The 12,102-nt window shown below is 40.8% G+C and overlaps 1 protein-coding gene across 2 annotated transcripts in view; it reads left to right on the forward strand.

The window, feature by feature from the left end:
• EEA1 (early endosome antigen 1) overlaps positions 1 to 12,102 on the forward strand; it is a 136,452-nt gene that overhangs the window by 104,577 nt on the left and 19,773 nt on the right. For both annotated transcript variants that reach the window (XM_074941912.1, XM_074941913.1), the window contains 2 exons: positions 9,396 to 9,581; positions 10,023 to 10,154. In XM_074941912.1, coding sequence (XP_074798013.1) covers positions 9,396 to 9,581; positions 10,023 to 10,154 — 318 coding nt within the window. The remainder of the gene's footprint in view (positions 1 to 9,395; positions 9,582 to 10,022; positions 10,155 to 12,102) is intronic.

The following is a 12,102-nucleotide window of genomic DNA, read 5'->3' on the forward strand; positions in this document are numbered from 1 at the left end:
ATTTTTTGATATCTGCAGAATATAATGGGGTTGGCCCACAGTTATGGAAATGCAATGCAGTTGAGCCTACCCGATCTCCCATCATCATGACAGCTGGGCTAAACCTAAGTGGTGCTGGGACCCCAGTGGTTGCAATGCCTGAAGCAGGGAGACAAGCTCAGTCAGCTCCATGGGACAGGAGCCACAGGAGTTGTCACGTGACTCTTCAAAACCCAATTTTAGATCCCAACCCAGGGGGTTGAGAAACCCTGTCCTACGTAGAGCACTCACTCATGCCTTATGTGGTGTAAATAATGAATTGGTGCAAAGCAAAATGGAAGCTGTTCTCATACTTAACTTTATTAGACTTAGTGGTCATCATTATTTTTCCCAGTTGTTTTTTAAATTTGCTGAACCTTTGTGATTTTTTATATTTGTTCTAAATCTCCTATTGTCTCGCCCCTGAAGCACATCTTTTTGTTCCTGATCCTGCAAATGGTTACACTTGTAAGTAGTCTCATTGATATCATGGGACTACTCTTGTGCATAGCTGTATGCAGGTTTGGCATCAGCCTTTTAAATCTCTTTGTAAACGTCTTGAATGATTTACTGAGTTTGTGACATCATAAAAAAGGGGAAAAGCTGCGACCTGTTTTTCAGATTTTAGGGTAAATGCAGAAGCTAGTTATTTTCATGAGTTTCATATGACAATGTATAGTTACAACCTCAGTACAGAAACTCTGTTTCTAACCATTTTTTGTTTCATTTTTATCATTTCATAAAGGTGCAATGCAAAGAAAAAGTGCCTGTTGTTGTTACCTGACTTCCCTGTATTGACTTTGTATCATCAGTTTTGAAATAGGGCACCCAACTGTAGTTCTTCCTTCGTTAGAACAAGTTCACTTTTGGGGCTGAAAGCATAGCTAGATTATGAGAGTAGAGAAGGAACAAGGCTGATACTGCAGGACTGTTAATATTAATTAAAAATAGTTCTAAGAACTATTTTCCGTGTCTCCATTATTTTTGCTAAAAAAAAAAAGGCGGGGGGGGGGGAGAGAAAATGTTCCTACCTTCCTCAACCCTGGGCACGCTGTATAGCTTTTATTTCAGTATAAAATAGTATTTTATGGTATAGTATAGTATTTTGATATTCAGATGATAAAGTAGTAGAATTGCTAAAGTCAGGAAATTCTTGTAGCAGAATTTCATCTTCTCAAATGCAAAATCTACCGCTCGTAGGCTACATAAAACTAGGGGTCTTGCTTAATATTAATAATAAATACACCTGAGCCAGAACTGCAACGTTTGGATTGCATCTGGATCCAAAGTTTGTGTGGCTGGTCAGGTCCAGGATTTTGGTTTGGCCCCATCGCTACAATGAAGTATCTCATTCATAGTGCGTTGAAACATCTGGAGTGATTTTGTACAACACAAATCTTTGAGACATATAAACTAGATGATCTTGAATGTTTTCTTGTCGCTTCAGGTCTTTTAACAGAAGGAGGATAGTCATTGCAAAGCAGTGATGAGTCCACATGGTGTCAAAACCAGTTTCTTTAAAGAGAAGTTTAAATAAACTTGATTAGGTCTGAGTGTGAGATACCCTCACTGTTAGCCTTCACTTTAGCTAAATAAAAATATCTTTGGAATGGTTTAACACAGCTTGGCACACTGGGAGGCAAGGTTTCAGACAGATATAAAGATAGATGGCCTCAAGCCATGTGGATGATATGAACTGAGGTGGCATGTATAGTGTCTGGGTACGATTGGAGGATATGAGTTGAGCTGTACTGATAGCACCATCTACTGGCGTGAGAGTGGAATATCATTGTTAAACTACTGAGCTATCTCCTGACCTTCCTAGCTAAAGGAATCAGTCTGCTGTGGAAGATGCACTACAATGAAAAGCAGATCATGGGAGTTCAAGCGAAATCTTATAGTTTGAGATATTTAGGTGACAGTGTTCCATGAAGGCCAGCCTTAGAACAACTGCTCTGGTGAGCCCAATTCCTCCTCTCCCTATCAATACAGGAAAAGAAATGAAGGGCTGGTTAACATCAAAGCCTTTATTTTAATAACGAACATATGTTATGTCACTTTAGCCAAGGTGAAAAGGTTTGGTGTAATCTGAAGGGGTGGATGGTGGGACAGAGGCGCACACAATAATGTTTTAAAAGTCAAATATAGATTGAAAAGAAAATATAGTGTGTGTGTATATATATAAAATATACACACCTCTATACGTTATAATTTAATACATACAGTAACTCCTCACTTAACGTTGTAGTTATGTTCCTGAAAAACGCAACTTTAAGTGAAACGATGTTAAGCGAATCCAGTTTCCCCATAAGAATTAATGTAAATAGGGTGGGTTAGTGTGTGAAGCTTGGTGGAGGTGGTAGAGTCAGAGGGTGGGATATTTCCCAGGGAATGCCTTACTGCTAAATGATGAACTAGCAATTGGCTGAGCCCTCAAGGGTTAACTCGTTGCTAATGTAGCCTCACATGCTACAAGGCAGCATGAATGGGGGGAGGGGAGACAGCATGGCAGACAGAGACACACACCCTGTGTGTGAGAGAGAGAGAGATGCACATTTCCCCTTGAAGTACACTGACACCACTCTTAAGTACACTACCTTGTTAAGTTATCAGCAAGCTGAGATGCAGCAGCTGCTGCCAGGAAGCTTCCTCCGTCCTGAGCCCTGTTGTGTATCCGCCCGTTCTATGGAGATGGGGTAAGTGGGGTCCAGGTGCAGGGGGGAGGGGGACACCCTGAGATTAGCCCCTCTCCCTCCTCCCTCCAGCAAGCAGGAGGCTCCTGGGAGCAGCTCCAAGGCAGAGGGCAGGAGCAGCACATGGCAGTGGGGGGAGGGACAGCTGAACTGCCGGCAATTGATAGCCTGCTGGGCGGCTGCTGCACAGGGAACTTAGGGGAGTGGGGAGCTTATATGGGGGCTGCGGGTCCACCCTGGTTCCAAGCCCCCACCAGCTAGCTGCAACGGGCTGCTCTTCCCGCAAGCAGTGGAGAAAGCAGGCGGCTGCCAAATGACGTTATAAGGGAGCATTGCACAACTTTAAATGAGCATGTTCCCTAATTGATCAGCAACATAACAACAGAACAACTTTAACCAGGACAGCTTTAAGTGAGGAGTTACTGTACTAGTTCAGTCTAAAAAATTGCCTTGTTTCTTCCCCCACAAAAATGGCACCAAACCAATTCACTTTGGTTAAAATTAAAGTTATTGAAAGGATATGTTCCTTTTTAAAAATAAGGGTGTTGATCTCTTGCAATTCTTTAACTGTATTGATGGTGTGTGGGGGGAATGGATGGATGGATTTGAGCTGTCAAGTTCAAATAAATTATATTCTCTTTTAATTTATGTAAATTGGGGGGGACTTTGTATTGTTTACAAAAATTGCCCTTTTTCCCTAAAAGTTACATTTTCTGTAAGTGAATGTGTAGTGCTCATGAAAATGAGGAACTGCTAGCTCTGGGCTGGATCAAATTAAACAAATACTGTATGAGATCTGCCAAATGCACATCAGTCTTGGCCTGGATGCTTTTCTAATCTAGTCCTGGTCTCTTCCAAAGACAATGCCATCAATAGAATGTATGTGGGGAATAGGGTGACTAGACAGCAAGTGTGAAAAATTGGGACGGGGGTGGGAGGTAATAGGTACTGTGACAGGGTCGGCCCAGATGGCTACAGGAGAGTGATAGAAGGCAGATATATTAGCCCCAGATTAAGTAGGTCCCTTTTCCCTGGGTAAGGTAATAGGGGTGATTCCAGAACAATCAGGAACTTGCTGGAACCAATTAAGGCAGGAAGGCTAATTAGGACACCTGGAGCCAATTAAGAAGCTGCTAGAATCCATTAAGACAGGCAGGCTAATCAGGGCATCCGGTTTAAAAAGGAACTCACTTCAGTCAGTGAGGGGCACCCAGGGAGCTGAGAGTGAGAACGGGTGCTGCTGGAGGACTGAGGAGTACAAACGCTATCTGGTATCAGGAAGAAGGTCCTGTGGTGAGAATAAAGAAGGTGTTGGGAGGAGGCCATGGGGAAGAAGCCCAGGGAGTTGTAGCTGTCACATAGGTGTTACACGAAACACTGTAGGCAGCTGTGATCCACAGGGCCCTGGGCTGGAACCCAGAGTAGAGGGTGGGCCCAGGTTCCCTCCATTCCCCCAACTCCCTATTGGATACAGGAGGAGTGACCTGGACTGTGGGTCCCACCAGAGGGGAAGGTCCCTGGCCTTTTCCCCGACCCACTAGGTGGATCAGCAGAGACTGTGGGGATTGTTCGCCTTCCTTTTCCCCATGCTGGCCAGTGATGAGGTTAGCTGAGTGAGCAGCAGGTTTGAGCCAATAGCAAAAGTGGCCAAACTGAGGGCTGCTGTGAATCTCTGAGGCGAGCACATCCACCAATAAGCGCAGAACCCACCAAGGGAGAGGAGGAACTTTGTCACAGTGCCTATAGAAGAAAATGCCCCAAATATCAGGACTGTCCCTATAAAATAGGGGCATCTGGTCACCCTGTTGAGGAATTACCTTGCTTCATAGCAACTCGTGGCGAACGGGGGAAGTCCCGGATGACTGGAAAAAGGCTAATGTAGTGCCAATCTTTAAAAAAGGGAAGAAGGAGGATCCTGGGAACTACAGGCCAGTCAGCCTCACCTCAGTCCCCGGAAAAATCATGGAGCAGGTCCTCAAGGAATCAATCCTGAAGCACTTACACGAGAGTAAAGTGATCAGGAACAGTCAGCATGGATTCACCAAGGGAAGGTCATGCCTGACTAATCTAATCGCCTTCTATGATGAGATTACTGATTCTGTGGATGAAGGGAAAGCAGTGGATGTATTGTTTCTTGACTTTAGCAAAGCTTTTGACACGGTCTTCCACAGTATTCTTGTCAGCAAGTTAAAGAAGTATGGGCTGGATGAATGTACTATAAGGTGGGTAGAAAGTTGGCTAGATTGTCGGGCTCAACGGGTAGTGATCAATGGCTCCATGTCTAGTTGGCAGCCGGTGTCAAGTGGAGTGCCCCAGGGGTCGGTCCTGGGGCCGGTTTTGTTCAATATCTTCATAAATGATCTGGAGGATGGTGTGGATTGCACTCTTAGCAAATTTGCGGATGATACTAAACTGGGAGGAGTGGTAGATACGTTGGAGGGCAGAGATAGGATACAGAGGGACCTAGACAAATTGGAGGATTGGGCCAAAAGAAACCTGATGAGGTTCAATAAGGATAAGTGCAGGGTCCTGCACTTAGGACGGAAGAACCCAATGCACAGCTACAGACTAGGGACCGAATGGCTAGGCAGCAGTTCTGCGGAAAAGGACCTAGGGGTTACAGTGGACGAGAAGCTGGATATGAGTCAGCAGTGTGCCCTTGTTGCCAAGAAGGCCAATGGCATTTTGGGATGTATAAGTAGGGGCATAGCGAGCAGATCGAGGGACGTGATCGTTCCCCTCTATTCGACATTGGTGAGGCCTCATCTGGAGTACTGTGTCCAGTTTTGGGCCCCACACTACAAGAAGGATGTGGATAAATTGGAGAGAGTCCAGCGAAGGGCAGCAAAAATGATTAGGGGTCTGGAACACATGACTTATGAGGAGAGGCTGAGGGAACTGGGATTGTTTAGTCTGCAGAAGAGAAGAATGAGGGGGGATTTGATAGCTGCTTTCAACTACCTGAGAGGTGGTTCCAAAGAGGATGGTTCTAGACTATTCTCAGTGGTAGAAGATGACAGGACAAGGAGTAATGGTCGCAAGTTGCAGTGGGGGAGGTTTAGGTTGGATATTAGGAAAAACTTTTTCACTAGGAGGGTGGTGAAACACTGGAATGCGTTACCTAGGGAGGTGGTAGAATCTCCTTCCTTAGAAGTTTTTAAGGTCAGGCTTGACAAAGCCCTGGCTGGGATGATTTAATTGGGGATCGGTCCTGCTTTGAGCAGGCGGTTGGACTAGATGACCTCCTGAGGTCCCTTCCAACCCTGATATTCTATGATTCTATGATAGTCTTCCTGGTTGGTGTCTTTTTTTCATTTGACCTTTCCTCTCTGTGTATTTGCTAGTAATCCTTTCCCCCATACCTCCCACTCCTTCAAATTCAAACTACACGTAATAAAAAGGGCACAAAGGCTAGTGTACCTAAGCCACTGTGACCTAGTACATACCAGGTCCTCAAAATATTTTCTAATGCCTCCTCTGCTTGTCCCATCCCCTGTTTAAAAACATTCTAATAAATATCCCATTGATCTCATTACTTACCCAATTTGTACTTTGTTTGATTCCTTATTCAAGAATTTAAAATTAAACTAGCATTAACCTGTTAATAGGGCCCTTCATTTTCAGTTTTTATTTTATTTAATTTTTCCTGTGAATTTATCAGTGTGTTTATTACTATAACAACAAAAACAGGTGAATATTGGTGGGAAAAACTATTAATAATTTTTCTGGGTAAATATCAGGGGTTATTTTGGTGGACGGAAGGACGGGGGGAAAGTATTCAGTAGATTAATGGTTTGATGAACAAATTCAATGTGGTTTGCTGCAGAACTAAAACAGAACTCAAAACACAATGTCACTTTTGAGTTTAAGAAAACAACATATCATTTCAATAAACAGTTTACTGTTGTAGACTTAGAACTATTAGCCTTTAAATATTTACATTTAATAATTGGGCCACACCATTTGCAGCGCAGATACTCAACTTTATCCCTGTTCTCCTGTTTTTGTTTTTTTAAAACTTTAGAATACTTCCTTGTGTTCTGAAATGTATTCTGATACAGATTTTCATTTTCTTTCCATTTTAGTGTGTTTCTTTAAACCATTATCTGCTAAAAGCTTGAAATGTGGCATGGTGGGTGTGAGATTCATCAGTACATTCAGATGTGCACGCACTTCAGAGCTTGCATGTGTGCCTGTTTATTGTGTGTATCTTCTAGACTAATACATAGCCTTACTTCAACAGGCAGTTTTGCATATACACACAGAATAATATATTCTCGTAATATATATATTTTTTGTAATAGAAAAAGTTATTTTTTATATATTTGAATGATACAAAGATAGGGTGAACATCAGGAAAAAAACTAAATACTTTTTTATAAAACCCGGGATTTTTTAGTTAAAAATAGGTTTGAATGGAAAACGAAGGGGCTTACCTGAGAAGTATTCATACTTGTGTAGCAGTATTATAGCTATAAGCTAGATAGGGTCTAAGATGTCAGTGTGGATATTAATACTTAAGCTGGTCTGACATTCCATCCAGTAACTGAGAGTACTGCCACTCATACAGAAAGACAGTCACACAAACTGTGTGTTATACATTGGAGTGATTATCTGCTCATTTAAAGAATATTTACTACTGTTGAAGAGGATACTAGTTAGGAGAGGACACTGTAATGTGCATGTTAAAACTGGCCTGTTTAAAATAATGGGTGAAATTGTAATGGGCAAAACTGCCATTGATTTCAGTTGGGCAGTTTTTCACCCAGTATTAATATGTCATAGTCTGAGTTGTCATTGTTGTTGAGTTCTGGCAGTCTCCCACATCATAAAGGCCTTTGCAAGAACCAATGGGCAAAATTCCCATTGACATCAGTGGGGCCAGGATTTCACTGCATGTTTTGAAGAGGGTTTTATGTCCACTTAAAATACCTTGGGAGATAATTACATAGCTCTACTGTTGGGCTCTGCTCTGTTTTATTTGTTACCAGATACTGAAACAGGTTTTAATGACTTGCATGCTTTTCCTTTTTACCTGTCTTTGAATATGGTTTGGGATATGCTTATTGTTTTAAGTTTTTAGTAAAGATAATGAGCCTTTTTAAAATGTACTATCCTTCTATGCTTAAATCCCAACGTAGTCCTCTTACTGAAGCTTTGTGATTCCAAGAGGTAACAATAAATCTGACCTTAAGCCTTGTTCAGTTATTTATATATATATATATATATATATATATTTTTTTTTTTTACTGAAAAACAGGTCATTTTTCTGATATTCTTTAGTTCTAGTGTCTTGAGTCGCCACTTGTTCCTTCCATTGATGTAGCCAACCCTGCTTTCAAACACTACTGTTGAAATGCTCCTGTTACAAAAGTAGTATCACCAACGTCAAGGGCTCAGAATTTATGAACTGTGCTTACACATTCTGAAATCTAAAAAAATTGAGGCTTTTTATTTGTGATCTGGTTTCTGGGCTGCTAGGGTTCCCTTGCTTCCCACTTTTCAAGCTTTTCTTCACCACCATGAGAGCTAGATTTTTTTAAAACTGAGATACTCATGCAATCTCATGATTCCAGCAAGCTGGGGCTTTAAGAAGAACATCAAATATTGTGAGACTTCTGAAAACATCACAAGAGTTTGGAACACTGTAACAATAGCCACTCTGAGCAAGAGGAGATGAGGAATTTAACAAACAGATACTGTATGAGGGGGATAAAATCTTTAGTTTTATTTTTAACACTTAATTTAAGACACTACAAGAAAGTTATTTGGCAGAAATTAAGTGGTTATCAGCTGTGTTGATCAAAAAACATTTTCAGGTGCTAGCATCAATGAGTAGTGAGCCTTAAGTAAGCTTTGTCTGCACCAGACATTTTTCCTTTAAATTTACCATTAACGGTAGCAACGATTGAAATTTTAATTGTGCATACACACCGACCAAGAAGCTCAAAAAATTGGTGAAAGGAAATGTAACAGTCAGCCTGTGCTGTACTGTATAGTGTGTAAATATTTTTGAATAATGTCATTCAATAAATTTGCAATAATTACTCGTATTATATGGAGTTTGGAAATTAAAGTGCAGTCTACTATGTGTTCTAATTTACACACAGCAGGTGCCACTTAAGTAAGATGTGGTTAATAGAGATGTCTTCTTAACTGGGACTTGAACCAATTTTATATAATTTGTGTGAAAATTATCTCTTCACATAATTTGTCTCTTCCTGTGCTCTTGCTGAGCTCAAACACTTTCCTCAAAGTACCTTTTGGAAATGAATTGCAACCTCTTTTGTCCATGATCAAGTGTTGAAATTATTACTTCTGCTCCTGATTTGCCCTCCCCTGAGATAGAGTTCAGTTTGCTTCTCTCGTCATTACTCAACAGCTGTTAATTACAATTTAATAGTCACCTCATTCAGTTCCAGTTACCTTATTATTTATGTGTTTTTTTCTCTTGCTGTCACTCTGTTACAGGCATTGTCCCAACAAGAGAATACAGGAAAATAGTGTGTGTGCTACTAACTGTGTTCTACTGAAATTCTAAAATTTTAAAATGAAGTACTATGCAGCAGAAGCTGAACTTTCCATGTAGATGCATAATAAGTGTTTAAATTATTGTGACTAATGTGGAGCTCTGATCTTGCAATGGCTTTGACAGATGATTTTCAGAACTGTTTTTTTAATTAGTCCACAGAGGAGAAACTTGCTCTGGCTCAGGAGGAATTAGTTTCAAGCAGAAATCAAATTGGTAACCTTAATCAGTTGATCCAAGAACTTAAGACAATAAAGTCTACTCTGGAGCAGGATGTGTCAAAGAAAGAACAGCAGCTGAAAGAACAGAACAAGATGTTACAGGAAATCCAGAAAGACAAGGTAACTTACTTTTCCCATTACCTTTCTCCTCTTTCCTATTTTCTAATGGAAACATATTTAGAAACATACCAGGACGTCTCAATGTATTGTGGTAATGCAATTTGTACCTGCACTTACAGCAGTTTATTGGACTACTGATACATAAAAGATTTTAAACAAATAGTTGAAATGACAGAATAAATTAAAACAATTTCAGCATAAGTTTATTATCCCCGAGGGGCCATATACTGAACAAAATTAATGTGAAAAGAAAAAACAGATTATTGATTTTAAAGATTAAACTAAATGGTTTAATCTAGGGTTTTCTCTAAGATCAGACAAAATAATTGTGGATGGATAGCTGATACAATCATTCTTCCATCAGCAATCTTTGTAATCAAGAAGTTTTTGATAACTGTAAGTCTGGATAAGGTCCCATTTTTCCTTTGATTTATTTTCAAGGTTTTGAAAGAAAAAGACTTGGCTAATGAAAAATCTAAAACAAGAGAGCTCCAGGAAATAAAGAGTAAACTGGAAAAAGATAGTACTAAATATAGTGAAGAGCTTAGGACCTGCAAGCAAGAATTTGAGAAGGTATGTTGAGACACAAATTGGAACTACACAAATAAGAATATGCACGAAAGTAACGCATTCCATCAGAGAATCTCAAATTGCTTTGCAACAATGGGTATTACTATCTCCATTTTACACATGAAGGAACTCAAGCTCAGAGGGATTAAGGCCCATACCTACAAAAGTACTTAGGAGCCTAACTCCCACATCAGGCACCCAAGCCCAAATTTTAGGCATCATTGAGATCTGCAAAACCTTGGGTCAGCTCCTACCTAACTCTGGAAGTGCCTAAATTTTTGCTGTAAAAGTCCCTCAGGTGCCTAAGTTTCTGCCGCTGGGTATGCATATAACACCTCAGCCTAGACTTCCAGGCTAAGCCCCAGCGGAATCCTCAAACCACGTGAAGATAGATGTCCCCGCCTATCTTGGGGGGCCCAATCCAGTTGATGTTCTCAGAGCACTGGGCTATGGGTTATTTTGATGTGGCTCAGTGTCTCTTGTTGAAGCTGTTCTACTGAGTATAAATAATTAAATATGCTTTGGGCCAGAGAGTGAGAATGACTCTGTAGCCTCGTGGGTAGGGTGCAATGCAGGAGGCCCAAGTTCAATTTCCCTCTCCATATCAGGCAGAGGGGGGAATTGAACTGGTGTCTACCACACTCTGACTGCATACACTAACCACAGGGCTAAAGATGATAAGGGAGGCCTTCCCATCCTCTCTGCTCCTTGGCTGTTTTGTGAGGAGCTAGACGTGTGCTGCCATCACTTCTGTATGAAACAGCTTATGCACCTGACTCCAGGAGAGGGTCCCTGGCTGTGGGCTGCAAGCAGAGATAGGTGACTTTTTCCAGCCCAGTCAGGTGCCTCACTCGCTGAGCGGGGCAGGGCTAGGACCCACCTTTCTCCTCAGCATCTCCCATTGACTACTTTAGGCAGCTCCCTGCTAGTGTGCTTGCTTCTGTGGATCCCATTCTTAGGTGCCCATCTCTCCCCATGTATTCTATGGAGAGCTTAGGCACCTTAACTAGGGTTTGTAGATTCCACTGAGGTGGCAAGATGCCTAAAAGTTAGGAGTTGCGACCCCTATGTCCCTTTGTGGATTAGTCCTAAGTCATTTTTTCATGGTCACACAGCAAGACTGTCAGTTGGTTGTGATCCAAGTCTCCTGACTTCAAATTCTGTACTCTAACCTCTAGACCATGCTGTCTCCTTTTATATAGATGACTCTAAGCAATTAAATATCCAGGCTGTCTCCCAATGTTTTAATAAAAGGTGGACAAGGGGAAGAGTTCTCACGCTGTGCACCCAAATTCTGAGAAGTGAGGAAAGTAAACAGCCTCTTCCAGCCCCACAACAAAACAAAAAACAAACCAAAAACCCAAAGCAAAACCAACATCTTAGTTTTATGAAGGTACATGTTCTCACTGATATGGAAAGCCATGTAAAGTGTGAAGTTGTTGGGGAGGGGGGATTTTAAGCTGTTTTAGAATGGTTGTATCCAACCTGAACTCTGATTTTTAAAGCGACACTCCTAATTAAAAAAATGTGTACGTTCATTAAAAATGTACCTACCTCTCACTCTTAAGTGCATGTAATTTACTGCAACATTAAAATACCAAACCAATATTAGTTAAACCAGTTTTGTTGAAACTAGTTTAAAAATCACTCTTGAGGCAAAACTAAATCTTTTTAAGGATACCTCACTTTCAAAAAAAAAAAAAAAAGAGAGAGAAAATTAAAAATTGGAGGATGGAGTGTTGAATTATTTTTTTTTAGTCTTTGTTTGTATTATAAGTGCTCGTAACATTTTACATCTCTAAATCTTTTCTGTCTCTTCTGAAATCTGACACTTTTAAAAGACAGCCTGGCTACATTTTCTACATTTTATTACATATTATATTTATTAATAGTAATTTATTTGCTTCTGCTGGCCTCTCCAATGTTGTAGGTGGTTTTGTGAGTATAAATG

The sequence above is a fragment of the Natator depressus genome, chromosome 1 (assembly GCF_965152275.1).
Source record: "Natator depressus isolate rNatDep1 chromosome 1, rNatDep2.hap1, whole genome shotgun sequence".
Taxonomy (NCBI): domain Eukaryota; kingdom Metazoa; phylum Chordata; order Testudines; family Cheloniidae; genus Natator; species Natator depressus.